The 17,027-nt window shown below is 44.4% G+C and overlaps 1 protein-coding gene across 1 annotated transcript in view; it reads right to left on the bottom strand.

The window, feature by feature from the left end:
* The window catches only part of SUCLG2 (succinate-CoA ligase GDP-forming subunit beta), a 253,760-nt gene extending 237,306 nt beyond the window's left edge, over positions 1-16,454 (bottom strand). Inside the window, exon 1 of the mRNA XM_038772750.1 lies at positions 16,347-16,454. Coding sequence (XP_038628678.1) covers positions 16,347-16,430 — 84 coding nt within the window. The 5' untranslated portion in view covers positions 16,431-16,454. The remainder of the gene's footprint in view (positions 1-16,346) is intronic.
* Between the last annotated feature and the right edge of the window lie 573 nt (positions 16,455-17,027).

The following is a 17,027-nucleotide window of genomic DNA, read 5'->3' as shown; positions in this document are numbered from 1 at the left end:
TATGCTGACAGTAAGGAGTTTCTCTTTGATGCAGAGGTGGAAGGGTGGCTATTGGAGGTATTTGAGGAGTAGGGAGAAGTGGATTATTTTTTTTTTTTTTTTTTTTTTTAGAAAAATGATCCGGGGAAGCAAAGTGAAGTATGGACTGGAAAGGGAAGAGACAGGAAGCAGGAAGGTCAGCGAGGAGGCTGATACAGTAGTCAAAGCAGGAAATGATAACTTCTTGGTTGCAATTGATGATTGATAATTGCATGATAGCAATTTGGATGGAGAGGAAAGGGCAGAATCTTGAGATGTGACAATAGAACTGACAGGATTTTGTGAGTGTGAGAGATGAGTTGAAGTTAATGCCCAGGATACAGGCATGTGAGACAGGGAGGATGGTGGTGATAGGAAAGTCACAGGGAGAAAGGGTTTGGGTGGGAAGATGAGGAATTGTGTTTTGGACATATTAACACACATGTAGCCGAAAAGTATTTCAGAAAAAAACCTCCTGTAGTTAAGAAAAAAAGACCGGAATCAAAATTTGCCAAAAATATATGACTGCCTTTGCTATTAATACAGACTTTTATATGTCATCATTAAACATTTTCATACTTCTAAGCCAAAGGTACTCAACAACTTTATATTTCTGGTATTTTTCATGTGTTTTATATGGCTTTTGGTTTTATAATATCAGAATTTCTCAAATTCAATTTTAATTTTGTGAATGAAATAACTATGGGGAATACTGCTTTGTATTAGTAATTTTAGTTAAATTTTAGCCCTTTCGCTTATTTTAAATTTTAAAGCTTCATGAAAAGCATGTCTTCCTGACCTAAGTATCTGATGAAAATAGATTCACAGAGGAATGTACAACACACAGAAACAGTGGATAGAAAAACTAATATTCACTACTTTTGAAAAAACCATTATTGCTGCATTACTAACTCAAAAGTGAAATGAAACAATGTGTAATACTGTCTCAGGTTTAAGATGCTCAACTTTATAGTTATACTACCATACTAAAGTTTTACTATACTGAAATTCTCCTATGCAAAGCAGGACACTAAGATTTTGAATATTTCTGCTAATAGAAAATCCCTACCACCTTCAAGATATAACTTTCCTATCCTGCTTTTTTTTGGTACAATTTCAAAGCTTCAGGTGATAGGCAAGGCAAAACTGCAAATAATGAACTATTTTAAAAAATCTGAATTTCCAATTTGAGCAATTATATTTACTACAGATTTTTAGTTCTGATTTTCTTTAGAAGGCTTTCTGTCATTCAGGGTTAGTCTACTTGGAATAAGCTTAGTCTAACATTTCATTTATATTGTCTCATTCACTGCCCGTAACACTGACAAAAAAAGTTCCTCCATCCTTTCTTCATAAGTATTTTCAATTTTATTGATGTATCAAAACCTCTCAGATGAATGTTTACAAAAATAAGAAATTTATCCTCTAGGATAATTGCCTAATCATTAACACACTCATTTAAAAGCTTTCGAATCATTCAGTATTCTTGGTTAAGGTGCTAGTCGGCCACTTGGTGTTTTCATTGGTAGTGTGATCAGAGTTAAAGGCTGACTTAGAATCAGTTCCTTAAATAATTATGACATTTGTTAAACACTGTCTGCTAAACACTGTATTAAATGCTGGGACAGATACAGTATATAATACTGATGATATTTGTTAAGCGCTTACTATGTGTGCTTTGCACATAGTAAACGCTTAATAAATGCCATCATCATCACCACTGTTCTAAGCGCTGGGGTAGATACAAGGTAATCAGGTTGTCCTACATGGGGCTCAGTCTTCATCCCCATTTTACCGATGAGGGAACTGAAGCACAGAGAAGTTAAGTGACTTGCCCAAAGTCACACAGCAGACAAGTGGCGGAGTCGGGATTTAAACCAATGACCTCTGACTCCCAAGCCCGGGCTCTTTCCACTGAGCCATGCTGCAGTATATGCAGCGTGGACATTGGTCTTACCCCACATGGGGTTCACAGCTTAAGTAGGAGGAAGAATGGGTATTTAGTCCCCATTTTACAGATGGGGAAACTGAAGCACTGAGAACAAGGGACTTGCCTGAGGTCACAGAGCAGGCAAGTGGCAGTTGCAGGATTAGAAGCCAGGTCCTCTGATTCCCAGTCCCATACTCTTTCCACTAGGCCTCGCTGACTAAAGTCAGGCTGCAAAATGAGAGGGTGAGATGAGCACGCAGTAAATCTATAGAGGGCATCCCCAAGGATTGACAAAGGAGGAGCCATCCGCTCATCTTCTGGTCCCTGTGCAGAGACGCTGAGTAACCTCTTAGTATCCCTCATGGTACAAGGGCGGAAAGCAGCTACACCTTTGGCTGGAAAAACCAGGCTAAAAAGTTCTCTGCAGCAGCCATGATAACACGAACAAGAAGATTTAAACAGTAAGTAAATGGTAAATAGGAGAAAAGAACTTCCCCACAAAAGAGATATTTACAAGATGTCTCCGTAATCAATGGGATTTATAAATGCAAATCCTCTGTGAGGCACTTGGTATGCTTGAGAACTTAAAAATGAAATCTTTCAATACTGAAAGGAATCTATGCATTTGTAGAATCCTGAGCTTTCATTATTTTTAAAGTACTGTTTTCATCTTAATTCTGAGGGAAAAAAAAGAGATGGGATTTGCACGATTTGCACTACAACATTAGGAAAATATAGTCAATCTTAGAATACAAGAGAACCATTTTATTCACTATCTCACCACTTGCAAAGATAACTGGGCTTCCATTTCCAAAAATCACTGGAGCCACGCCCTTCAAATAAACAGGACTATTTGCATTCTATGTGCCTCAGAAATACTTAGTTGGTTTATAACAATATTGTATTTATATCAGAAATCATTATGAAATCTGATTTCTTGGGCTCCAAAGAAATTCAGTGGGCTCCAAAGTGCAGATGGTTGAACTTTTAGAGACATGCAAAAACTTCTCATTATGCTAACCTAGAATTGTAAGTATAAGAAAGAGCAACCTTGGATCCCATGTGGTTTCTAGTCTAAGTAAAGGGCTGATCAAATGTAATGAATATAATTCACACTGAAAGAAATACTGGATGAATCAGGACCACAAAAAAAGTTATTTAAATTGCCTCAACTTTAAGTTTCACTGTGCTAGTATAGATATGGCTACAATTTTCTTTCCAGATTTATTTGATTCGCTTTTAAACTATAGGGAGGAGAAGGAGGAAAGGTTGTGGTATCCCCTAAAAATTCTGGCTCATTAAGACCAATCATACAAGCAGGAGAAGTCCTACCCAAGCTAAATGATAATCCACACCAGGAAACAGTAAACGAGCTGATAAAACCAATGACTGTAGATTGGACAGCAGTTAGTCAACTATTCAGTGGTCTTTTGAGAATGGTGGAGGTGCAATTTGAGTGAATAGAGTATTACATGTGAAGATGCTGATAAGGGAAAAGATATATATGCTTTAAAGTTTAATTGCACTTAACTCTCTAAGGTTCATTTTGGCAAAAGCCTTTTATCAAGCACTAGAAAGCGATTTATAAAAAGGTATGGCAAGGACAGTAGTGCAAATTATCAAAGGTAGCTAAGGTGATTTGGAACTCAGTTTCCAAAGCATTTTCTGAAGAGATCTATTTATTCCACTGACTCAAAGGGGACAGAACTTGAGTAAACACTAGAGAAACAGGTCAGGAACAGCTGGACATTTCAGTTCCCATTACTGCTACTCTACATAAACATTCCCTTTCAGACCAACACAAATTCTCCCTTTACAGTTAACAGATCAAAAGCCAATTCAATTTAAGGAGATGGCACATCATTTAACATCCACTACAGACGGTCAGCATGTTTATCCCTTCAACATGGAGATGGATACTTCAGCTTTAACAACTTAAATTGCTGGTGTGCTTCATAAAAAGTAAGGCATTTATTTTGCCAAGCCAGAAGGCGAAAGGTATGGTGCAACATTTACAAGGCAGCTTGTGCAACCTCATTTAGCTGATAAGAACTTGCACATAACCTTTGGTCCTTCACTTACAAAAGACATGTACACTTGTTTTTCCTCTGGAAAGAGGAAAAAGCAAGCCGGGATCCTTAGTTAAAAAGTATAAGAAAACAGCAAGGGCAAAGGTTGGCCCAGTCTCATTTCATCTGTTTTTCTTCTAAGCACCTGTACTGCCCCAACTACCAAGGCCTCCATCGTGTAATGTACAACTCTATGAATCAAAGAGGAGCTTCTTTAACCGTCTGAATTCAAAGATCATGATCTAGCCATACCTATAGAAAAGAGGCCCTGTCACCTTCTGGGTCATGACCCTAGCATCCTGTAATTGGCTGGGAGGGAAAGCCAGCAGAAGCTCTGTGTAAAGCCTGACCAAAATGTCAGAATGGAAAGGGATGCACACAGCATGCTTCACACTGAGAAAAGCGACAACGTTGCCTGGAAATTGTTTTGGCTCATCCCAGCTCCACAACTTGGCTGTGGTGTGACCTTGGGCAAGTTACAATTTCTCTGTGCCATAGTGTCTCATCTATAAAATGGGGAGGAAAAAAAAATCAACAGTATTTGAATGCTTACTATATGCACAGCACTATAATAAGCACTTGGGAAAGTCTTGTCTTATGCTGTCATGTACACTACAACAAAATTAGTAGACAGGTTCCCTGCCCATAACAAGTTTACAGTCTAACCAGTTCTTCCACAGACTGTGTCCACCGTGGGCATTGACTGTGTGTTATATCATACTCTCCACCACACTTAGTACAGTGCTCTGCATACAGTAAGCGTTCAATATGACTGTGAGCCCCATGTGGGACAGGGACTGTGTCCGATCTGATTGTCTTAAATATATCTCAGTGCTTAATACAGTACTTGACACACATAAAACACTTAAATACCATTATTATCCAGGAAGGTGCTTGCTACACTACCACTCCCACAGTTGCGGCCCATGTCCCAGTACCTTCAGAAACAGAATCTCTCTCCCTCCTTCCAGGCACGTATCTCCTCCTGCCTTCAGGACATCTCCATCTGGATGTCTACCCGCCCTCTAAAACTCAACAAATCCAAAACTGAGCTCCTTATCTTCCATCCCAAACCCTGTTCTCTCCCTAACTTTCCCATCACTGTAGACGGCACTACCACCCTTCCTGTCTCACAAGCCCACAATCTTGGTGTCATCCTTGACCCCGCTCTCTCATTCACTCCACACATCAAATCCATCACCAAAACCTGCCGGTCTTACCTCCACAACATGGCCAAGACCCGCCCTTTCCTCTCCATCCAAACTGCTACATTGCTGGTTCAATCTCTCATCCTATCTGGACTGCCTTATTGCATCAGCCTCCTTTCTCATCTCCCATCCTCCTGTCTCTCCCCACTTCAGTCTATACTTCACTCTGCTACCTGGATTATCTTTGTACAGAAACGTTCTGGGCATGTCACTCCCCTCAGAAATCTCCAGAGGTTGCCTATCAACCTTCGAATCAAGCAAAAACTCTTCATTCTCGGCTTCAAAGCTCTCCATCACCTTGCCTCCTCCTACCTCACCTCCCTTCTCTCCCTCTACAAGCCAGCCCGAACACTCCGCTCTTCTGCTGCTAACCTCCTCACTGTGCCTCGTTCTCACCTGTCCCACTGTCGACCCCTGGCCCACGTCCTACCTCTGGCCTGGAATGCCCTCCCTCTATACATCCACCAAACTAGCTCCCTTCAAAGCCCTACTGAGAGCTCACCTCCTCCAGGAGGCCTTCCCAGACTGAGCCCCCCCCCCTTTTTCTCTCATCACCACCTTCCTCCCTCTGCCCTTCCCTTCCCCACAGCACTTGTGCATATTTGTACAAATTTATTACTCTATTTTATTAATGATGTTTATATATCTATAATTCTATTGATTTTGATGGTATTGACACCTGTCTACTTGTTTTGTTTTTTTGTCTGTCTCCCCCTTCTAGACTGTGAGTCAGTTGTTGGGTAGGGACCGTTTCTATATGTTACCGATTTGTACTTCCCATGCACTTAGTACAGTGTTCTGCACACAGCACTCAAATACGAATGAATGAAGCAGAATGGACTAAATCCCCCTAATCCCCTGGAGATGGAGACTGAAATGCTCCACCATTGATGCATCCTCAGTCCAGAAATGACCAGAGCTGCCCTATAATAATGATGGTATTTGTGAAGTGCTTACTATGTGCCAAGCCCTGTTTTAAGTGCTGGGGTAGATACAGCGGAATCAGGTTGTCCTACATGGGGCTCACAGTCTTTAATCCCCATTTTACAGATGAGGTAACTGTGGCACAGAAAAGTTAAGTGACTTTCCCAAGGTCACACAGCAAACAAATGGCAGAGATGGGATTAGAACCCATGACCTCTGACTCCCAAGCCCAGGCTCTTTCCACTGAGCCACACTGTTTTTATAAACAGAGAAGCATAGATGTAAATTGATCCTGTTGCCCTGGCCATTCTGCCCACCCAGCAGTAAATACCAGCACAGATGCTGCAAGAGTCAGGGCCCCAACTCAGCCAGCAGCAACGGGCAGAACAGGGCAGTGGCTTTGGGGAGCCCACAGACACAGCAATATAAGCGCCCTCTAATAATAATAATGGCATTTGTTAAGCATTTACTATGTACCAGCCACTGTACTAAGCAAATCAGGTTGGACACAGTTCCTGTCCCACGTGGGGCTCAGAATCTCAATCTCCACTTTACAGATAAGGTAACTGAGAAACAGAGAAGTGAAGTGACTTACCCAAGGTCACACAACAGACAAGTGGTGGGGCTGGGATTAGAATGTATTACCTTACTATTCCCAGGCCCATGCTCTATCCACTACGCTATGTTGTTTCTCTCACTAAGATCGTTATGGGCAGAGAATGTATGTTGTATTGTACTCCCAAGCATTTAGTACAGTGCTCTTCACACGGTACGCATGCAATAAATACAACTGACTGGAAACATGCCACTGCAACCTCAGCCACCTCCCAGGCCTTTCTGCTGGATTACTGAATTCCAGTACCAACTCCCACAATCCTGGTTCTCCTCTTATTTATCTCTCCGGTCATTCATTCTCAGTCTCTTTTGCAGGCTCCTCCTCCCCACCCCACCCCACCCCCCCCCACCCCCGACCCCATCCCCTTACTGTGGGAGTTCCTCAAGGTTCAGTTCTTGGTCCCCTTCTGTTCTCGATCTACACTCACTCCCTTGGTGACCTCATTTGCTCCCATGGCTTCAACTATCATCTCTACGCTGATGACACCCAAATCTACATCTCTGCCCCTGCTCTCTCCCCCTCCCTCCAGGCTCGCATCTCCTCCTGCCTTCAGGACATCTCCATCTGGATGTCTGCCCGCCACCTAAAACTCAACATGTCCAAGACTGAACTCCTTGTCTTCCCTCCCAAACCCTGCCCTCTCCCTGACTTTCCCATCACTGTTGACAGCACTACCATCCTTCCCGTCTCACAGGCCCGCAACCTTGGTGTCATCCTCGACTCTGTTCTCTTGTTCACCCCTCACAACCAAGCCGTCACCAAAACCTGCCAGTCTCAGCTCCGCAACATTGCCAAGATCCGCCCTTTCCTCTCCATCCAAACCGCTACCCTGCTTGTTCAAGCTCTCATCCTATCCCGTCTGGACTACCGTATCAGCCTCCTCTCTGATCTCCCATCCTCTTGTCTCTCCCCACTTCAATCCATACTTCACGCCGCTGCCCGGATTGTCTTTGTCCAGAAACGCTCTGGACATGTTACTCCCCTCCTCAAAAATCTCCAGTGGCTACCAATCAACCTACACATCAGGCAGAAACTCCTCACCCTCGGTTTCAAGGCTCTCCAGCGCCTCGCCCCCTCCTACCGCACCTCCCTTCTCTCCTTCTACAGCCCAGCCCGCACCCTCCGCTCCTCTGCCGCTAATCTCCTCACCGTGCCTCGTTCTTGCCTGTCCCGCCATCAACCCCCAGCCCACGTCATCCCCCTGGCCTGGAATGCCCTCCCTCCCAACATCCGCCAAGCTAGCTCTCTTCCTCCCTTCAAGTCCCAACTGAGAGCTCACCTCCTCCAGGAGGCCTTCCCAGACTGAGCCCCCTCCTTCCTCTCCCCCTTCCCCCTCTCCATCCCCCCGCCTTACCTCCTTCCCTTCCCCACAGCACCTGTATATATGTTTGTACATATTTATTACTCTATTTTACTTGTACATATCAATTCTATTTATTTTATTTTGTTAATATGTTTGGTTTTGTTCTCTGTCTCCCCCTTCAAGACTGTGAGCCCACTGTTGGGTAGGGACCGTCTCTATATGTTGCCAACGTGTACTTCCCAAGCGCTTAGTACAGTGCTCTGCACACAGTAAGCGCTCAAATACAATTGATTGATTGATTTGGGCACAGTCAGTAGTAGTCGGTCAGTCAATGTATTTACTGAGTGCTTGCTATGTGCAGAGCACTGCACCAAGTGCTTTGGAGAGTACAATAACAGATGCAATCCCTGTCCACAATGTGCTCAAGGTCAAAGATGAGTTTACAGTCTAGAGAGCTGCTGTTAAAGTGACAGCAGCCACTTCTCTCTGCCCCATCACTAAGGTAGATTAAACAGCTCATCTCAGAAATCAGACTCATGTTTATGGGGTCATATCATGATGATGATGGTATTTGTTAAGCGCTTACTATGTGCCAAGCACTGTTCTAAGCACTGAGCACTGTTCTCATGGCACAACTGCCATACTATCCCCCTTTGGGGCCGCCTGAGTCTCACAAGGCACCACCTCAGGACCTTTTGGGGTATAGAGGCGGTAAAGAGGGGAGAGGAGATGTTTTAAGTGTAACAAAATCTCCTTTATTTATGCCTCATTTATTAATAAATTAATAATTTACAAATAATTATTTATAAATATATAAATGAGGCTGGAAAACTGAGTTAACTGCCCCAGATAAACCAGTAATCAAGTAGAGATCACATCCATTTTGCTGTTCACATGGTGGTGCGCCCTGTATCGGCCTTTTCAGGCACAACGCGCCTGAAAGTGAAATACACCACGAGTGATGATGACTGACTACAAAGGACGTGTGTGTGTGTGTGTGTGTGTGTGTGAGATATGATATGAAAATTACCTCCTTTTTATGGTATGTTCGGTACTTATGTGCCAGGCACTGTTCTAAATGTTGGGGTATATACAAGCTAATCAGTTTGGACACAGTCCATGTCCCACATGGGGCTCACAATCTAGAAGCAACGTGGCTTATCGGAAAGAGCCGAGGCTTGGGAGTCAGAGGTCGTGGGTTCTAATCTCACCTCCACCACCTGCCTGCTGTGTGACCTTGGGCAAGTCACTTAACTTCTTATTTGAGAAAGAAGCAGCAAGACCTAGTGGATAGAGCATGGGCCTGGGAGTCAGACCTAACTCTGCCACTTGTCTGCTGTGTAACCTTGGGCAAGTCATTTAATTTCTCTGGCCCTGTTACCTCATCTGGAAAATAATAATAATAATTATGGTATTTAAGTGCTTACTATGTGCTAAGCACTGGGGTAGATAAAGGATAAGCAAGTTGTCCCACGTGGGGGCCACACTTAATCCCCATTTTACAGATGAGGTAACTGAGGCACAAAGAAGCATCCAGGGTCCTTATGCCCTTTCAATCCTCACCTCCCACTACTGAGGGGGAGCACTGAACTTAAAACCCAGAGGAGGCTAGCCGCCTCCTTCCCTGCCCTGAGTACCCATTGGCAAAGCGAGCAAAAATATAAATCAATCAATCAATCAATCGTATTTATTGAGCGCTTACTATGTGCAGAGCACTGTACTAAGCGCTTGGGAAGTACAAATTGGCATCACATAGAGACAGTCCCTACCCAACAGTGGGCTCACAGTCTAAAAGGGGGAGACAGACAACAGAACCAAACATACCAATAAAATAAAATAAGTAGGATAGAAATGTACAAGTAAAATAAATAAATAAATAAATAAATAAATAAATAGAGTAATAAATATGTACAACCATATATACATATATACAGGTGCTGTGGGGAAGGGAAGGAGGTAAGACGGGGGGATGGAGAGGGGGACGAGGGGGAGAGGAAAGAAGGGGCTCAGTCTGGGAAGGCCTCCTGGAGGAGGTGAGCTCTCAGCAGGGCCTTGAAGGGAGGAAGAGAGCTAGCTTGGCGGATGGGCAGAGGGAGGGCATTCCAGGCCCGGGGGATGACGTGGGCCGGGGGTCGATGGCGGGACAGGCGAGAGCGAGGTACAGTGAGGAGATTAGTGGTGGAGGAGCGGAGGGTGCGGGCTGGGCAGTAGAAGGAGAGAAGGGAGGTGAGGTAGGAGGGGGCGAGGTGATGGACAGCCTTGAAGCCCAGGGTGAGGAGTTTCTGCCTGATGCGCAGATTGATCGGTAGCCATTGGAGGTTTTTAAGGAGGGGAGTAATATGTCCAGAGCGTTTCTGGACAAAGATAATCCGGGCAGCAGCATGAAGTATGGATTGAAGTGGAGAGAGACACGAGGATGGGAGATCAGAGAGAAGGCTAGTGCAGTAGTCCAGACGGGATAGGATGAGAGCTTGAATAAGCAGGGTAGCAGTTTGGATGGAGAGGAAAGAGGAAACAGGAGGAAAACCCCTCCTGTTGATGTGCTGCCTTGGTCCTCTGTGTTGAAGAGACCTATATGAGCAATTCAGTCTGTCAGTGTGCACATCGTTCAGCAAATGTGTGGGTGTACAGGGCAAGTGTGGAGAATTCGGGGGAACCTGGGAAGGGAGGGGGTAATAGCAATCTAGTTTGAACGGATGTGGGTTCCCTGGGAGGCTAAGTAAAACCTGGTGAAGAGGCATGAAGTAAATAAATGGGGCAAAAAGGCAGATATGCCCCTTTTATGACCATACATGAATGGAAAATGGAAACAGCAAACTTGTACTTAAAGCCTTTGACCACAAAGATTTTTCTACTTACATATCATGAAGATAAGCAAGCACCAGAGGAAAACCTTTATGATTTACAACCTTGATATACTAAATACCCTGCTTTTTGAACTTAAGTGTTTTGCTGAGTACCTATTGAGCAAGAAACTCTACCCAGCATAGAGGTCTTTGTTCATCAACAATATTTGTTTTTTGAAGGCCTACCATTGGACGAATACTGCAGGAGGCTTGTGGAAAATTTCAAAATATGTTCAGTACTAAAGGAATTTAGGTCTCTGAGTCTTATGCTCAGTTCTGGATGTGCAAATGGAGAGGTATGGAGAACTTGAAGAACAGCTGCAAAAACAATGAGCAAAAGATAAAGGAACTGTGATTATTTGAGAGAGAGAGAGAGAGAGACAGACAGACAGACAGACAGACAGACAGACAGGACTGGAATATTTGAGGGCAGAATGTACATAGATGGGTTTAAACTGCAGGAGATAGGAGTTGTTAGACAAGGAAAAAAACAATTATACAAACAATCACACTAGAAAGTATCACTAAGCACTTAGGAGAGTACAATAGAATAAAAGACATGATCCCTGCTCTCAAGTTTACAACGTAACAGGGGAGACAGACCACCACTCTCACAGTTACCAAAATGGACAATAAAGGTGAGAGAATTAGGAAAATTGTGCCAGTGTCCCTGCTAATCCACCCTCCCCATCTCTCCCCTGAACCCCACCCCAGAAAAAAAATAAAAAAGAAAAAGATCCAGTGTCTCAGTTTAACAAAAATAAGTGTTATCCCTGGCAAATAAACCCCAGTTATAGTATGACAAGAAATCAGAGGGCAGAAGTCAGATAAAGTAATAATGAGAGGCAGCATGGCTCAGTGGAAAGAGCACAGGCTTTAGAGTCAGAGGTCATGGGTTCAAATCCCAGCTCCGCCAATTGTCAGCTGTGTGACTTTGGGCAAGTCACTTAACTCCTCTGGGCCTCAGTTACCTCATCTGTAAAATGGGGATGAAGACTGTGAGCCCCCCGTGGGACACCTGATCACCTTGTAACCTCCCCAGTGCTCAGAACAGTGCTTTGCACATAGTAAGTGCTTAATGTCATCCTTATTATTAATAATTTCATTAAGTGCTTCATATGTGCTTAACACTGGGGTGGATACAAGACAATCAGGTCCCACATAGGGAGAATAGGTGTTGGATCTTCATTTTGCAGATGAGAGGACTGAGGCCAGAAAAGTTAAGTGACTGCCCAAGTCACATAGCAGGCAAATGGCAAAGGCAGAATTAGAACCCAGGTCCCATGACTCCCAGGCCCATACTCTTTCCCCTAGGCCACTATGTTTCCCAAGAAATGCTTTAATAAATCATCTTCTTAAGTTTCCTTGCCAAGTCACCAATACAGAATCCCCTTACTTAGTGACTTGAACAATGGTTTTCTTCTTCTAAATAATTCTCCACTCTCTAAAAATGAATGGTGGCAGGCCACAATCAGGTTCTGTAGAAATGTAGTTAGACATAACTTGGAAAAAACTAAAACACAATAGATTAGGATATGGGCATTTTATGGGCTTAATATTGTACATGCAGATCATCATCATCATCATCATCAATCGTATTTATTGAGCGCTTACTATGTGCAGAGCACTGTACTAAGCGCTTGGGAAGTACAAATTGGCAACATATAGAGACAGTCCCTACCCAACAGTGGGCTCACAGTCTAAAAGGGGGAGACAAAGAACAAAACCATACTAACAAAATAAAATAGAATAGATATGTACAAGCAAAATAAATAAATAGAGTAATAAATATGTACAAACATATATACATATATACAGGTGCTGTGGGGAAGGGAAGGAGGTAAGATGGGGAGATGGAGAGGGGGACGAGGGGGAGAGGAAAGAAGGGGCTCAGTCTGGGAAGGCCTCCTGGAGGAGGTGAGCTCTCAGCAGGGCCTTGAAGGGAGGAAGAGAGCTAGCGTGGCGGATGGGCAGAGGGACGGCATTCCAGGCCCGGGGGATGACGTGGGCCGGGGGTCGACGGCGGGACAGGCGAGAATGAGGTACGGTGAGGAGATTAGCGGCGGAGGAGCAGAGGGCGCGGGCTGGGCTGTAGAAGGAGAGAAGGGAGGTGAGGTAGGAGGGGGCGAGGTGATGGAGAGCCTTGAAGCCCAGGGTGAGGAGTTTCTGCCTGATGCGCAGATTGATTAGTAGCTACTGGAGATTTTTGAGGAGGGGAGTAATATGCCCAGAGTGTTTCTGGACAAAGATAATCCGGGCAGCAGCATGAAGTATGGATTGAAGTGGAGAGACACACGAGGATGGGAGATCAGAGAGAAGGCTGATGCAGTAGTCTAGACGGGATAGGATGAGAGCTTGAACGAGCAGGGTAGCGGTATGGATGGAGAGGAGATCTATTCTGAGCAGATTTATTTTGGCACATTTGTGAATATCTTAGAGGTCAATATTCCCAAGAATTCTCTTTGTCCCAAACTATGGTCATTAAAGCAAACAGACTGAGATCAGGCTATCTAGATAGATGATAGACAGACAGAGAGACAGACAGAGAGCCTGATCTCAACCAGTTATTTTATTTAGGTGTGTGCATAAGTACACATTTATACATACATCTATACCTATATAGAGAGAGAAAAGTTTTTATTTTTTAAATCATCATCATCCATCTTACTGAGCATTTGTTCTGCAAAGAACACTGCCCCCAAGTACCCAGAACAAACAATAAAAGTAGAAGATATGGCCCCTGCCCTCAAGAATCTTACTGCTTATATGGGGAGCGCTTGCAACCTGATGGGGCTGTAAAACCATCTGTTCAAAGAAAGATTACAGAAAGTTAAATAAGTGTACAGAGAGTTAAATGTTCAGAGAGAAGAAGTGTGTGTATGTGGTGGGGTGGAGGGGATGGGGGAAGAAAACTGAATGTTTGATAAAAGCTACCTGGCGATTTCCTTAATCACATGTGATTCCCTGAGTGAGGTCAGTAAAATTTTATTTGGTTTAACAGTTATATTAGCTATCTTTGTGATTGCCATACATTTTTTAAAAAATATACAAAATATAAAAATTCAAGAGTAATCATAAGTGAATTTCTTTATCTGTTTAAACAAGAATCTAATATGCCTTCAAAATTTTTCGTAATGAAAACACAGGGCTTAATACTTGTTCAATTGAGGGGTACCACAAAAACTGACTATACAGTGCTTCCAATGGAAAAAAAGGTTAGACTCGTTCATTTAGTAGATTGTGCAATTCAGGCTAATTCCCTCCCTTCCTAGATAATATAGCCTTGTTTGTACATATTTATTACTCTATTTATTTATTTTACTTGTACATATCTATTCTATTTATTTTATTTTGTTAATATGTTTGGTTTTGTTCTCTGTCTCCTCCTTCTAGACTGTGAGCCCGTTGTTGGGTAGGGACCGTCTCTATATGTTGCCGACTTGTACTTCACAAACGCTTAGTACAGTTCTCTGCACACAGTAAGCGCTCAATAAATATGATTGAATGGTCATGTGACTGAATATCTGATGAAACTTTTCAGCTGTGTCGTCCTCACTTTTCAGCTGGGTCCTCATTTATTTTTAAATGGTAGTAAAGTGCCTATGTTTCAGGCACTGTTGTGAGCACTAGGGTAGATATAAATTAATCAGATTAGACACGGTTCCTGTCCCACAAGAGGCTCACAATCTTAATTCCAATTTTACAGATGAGTTAACTGAGGCACAGAAAAGTGAAGTGGCTTGCCCAAAATAATAATAATAATGGTATTTGTTAAGCACTTACTATGGGCCAAGCGCTGGGGTAGATACAAGGTAATCATGTTGTCCCACATGGGGCTCACAGTCTTAATTTCTATTTTACAGATGAGATAAGTGAGGCAGAGAGAAGTTAAGTCACACAGCAGACAAGCGGCAGAGTGAGGATTAGAACCCGGGTCCTTCTGATTCTCAGGCCCATCCTTTATTAGCCACTCAGTTTGGCCCTATTTGGATTTGGAAGTTATTTTCACTCAATGAAAAAAGTCAATTAAAGCGAGCAATCGAAAAATAGAACAAACAAGAGTAGGCAAGGATTGTCATGTTGCTGAATTATACTTTCCACGTGTTTAGTGCAGTGCTCTGCACACAGTAAGTGCTCAATAAATACGAGTGAGTGAATGAAAAAGGGAGTTGCACTACACTAAGGTGCTCAATGCCACTGACTGATTGATGGACAGAGTTTCATTTTTTCTTAAAAACAGATGATTACGAAAAGGATCCCTTGAAGGGATTCCCCGCTTCCAGTGACCCTGGCCAAACCTTCCACCCCAGTAACATGCAACGAGCACCCCAATTCTGTAACTTGATCAGCTGCCTATGCTCCTGACCCTTCTGGTTGGACTGCCAATTTAGGCTTGGAAGAGAAGCAGCGTGGCTCAGTGGAAAGAGCGCGGGCTTGGGAGGCAGAAGTCATGGGTTCGAATCCCACCTCCCCCACATGTCTGCTGTGTGACCTTGGGCAAGTCTCTTCACTTCTCTGTGCCTCAGTTCCCTCATCTGTAAAATGGGGATTAAGACTGTGAGCCCCACATGGGACAACCTCATCTCCTTGTGTTCCCCCCAGCGCTTAGAACAGTGCTTTGCACATAGTAAGCGCTTAACAAATACCAACATTATTATCCCTCTCCCCTCCATACCACGTGCACTTGAAGGACAATTTACTAGAGCATTTTAACTTTAATCGGCTCCCGATTTCATCTTTGTTTCCGCCAATTTGTAAAGTGTTTAGAAAGGACGTTCAGTTGGACAACTAGCAAGTCGGCCATGGCCTAATTGCTTACACTCCGGGTTTACGCCCCAAACAAATCAAAGGCTCAACCTTTCAACGTACACAAAACTGGAGAAACTTGTCTCTAGTTGTCCCAACCTGCACTTCCCGGGTGCTTAGTACAGTGCTCTGCACACAGTAAGCGCTCAATAAATACGATTGATGATGATGATGATGATGGAGAAAGAATCACTTGCGGGGAGAAAGCCCCGTCTCCCCCCCGACCCCCCTCACGACAATTCACCCAAGAAACCTAAACGATTTCCATTCTCTTAGGCTTCTTCCCCGAGAAGCTCAGCTTCAAGGCCGGATCGAAAGGGGGGTGAAGGGGGGGTTGGGCTATCGTTCCCCTAGTTCCTACCTCCCCCTTTGCCCCCCTCTCTCCGTGTTAAAGGGACACACCGGAGCGCAGCCCCACCGCTCCTCAACCGCAAAGTTTTCGAAACGGCCCGCGCTTCCAAGACGCCTACTCCAAAGTTGCCCGGGCACAAACAGGAGGCCCAAAACAGGAGCAGCGCCCATGCGGGGAGGAGGAAAGAGACGGAGGAACTGGAGAAGAAACCGGACTGCTCTGCACGCTGGTCCCGCTGACCCATCCGCCCGCAAGCGCCCCTGCCCTCACTCACCCGGGGCTTGCCCAGGAGGAGGAACGATCTCCAAGCCAGCTCGCGAACAACTTTCCCGGCCTGAGTTGCCATGGGAGACGCCATCTTAAGCTGGAAACTAGTCACGGGTTTGCCAGCATGGGCCGGATCACGGAAGGGTGGGGAGGGGACAAGAAAGAGGAGGAGACCCCGCCCACAGAGGGTGGGCGGGAAGAAAAGGGGCGAGGAAGGTGCAGTCTGCTAGGCCGGTCGTTTGGCGAGGGGTCGGGGCAGAGCTGGGCTTCTTAATCATCATCATGATAATAATAATAATAATATTGGCATTTATTAAGCGCTTACTATGTGCAAAGCACTGTTCTAAGCGCTGGGGAGCTCACAAGGTGATCAGGTTGTCCCACGGGGGGTTCGCAGTCTTAATCCCCATTTGACAGATGAGGTAACTGAGGCCCAGAGAAGTGAAGTGACTTGCCCAAAGTCACACAGCTGACAAGTGGCGGAGCCGAGATTTGAATCCTGTCCTCTGACTCCAAAGCCCGTGCTCTCTCCACTGAGCCCCAGGCTGAGCCCCTTCCTTCCGCTCCCCCTCGTCCCCCTCTCCATCCCCCCATCTTACCTCCTTCCCTTCCCCACAGCACCTGTATATATGTATATATGTTTGTACATAGTTATTACTCTATTTATTTATTTTACTTGTACATATCT

This window comes from Tachyglossus aculeatus, chromosome X1, assembly GCF_015852505.1.
Source record: "Tachyglossus aculeatus isolate mTacAcu1 chromosome X1, mTacAcu1.pri, whole genome shotgun sequence".
Classification (NCBI taxonomy): domain Eukaryota; kingdom Metazoa; phylum Chordata; class Mammalia; order Monotremata; family Tachyglossidae; genus Tachyglossus; species Tachyglossus aculeatus.
The sequence above is the reverse complement of the archived record's forward strand: the minus strand, read 5'-3'. Positions and strand labels throughout refer to the sequence as shown.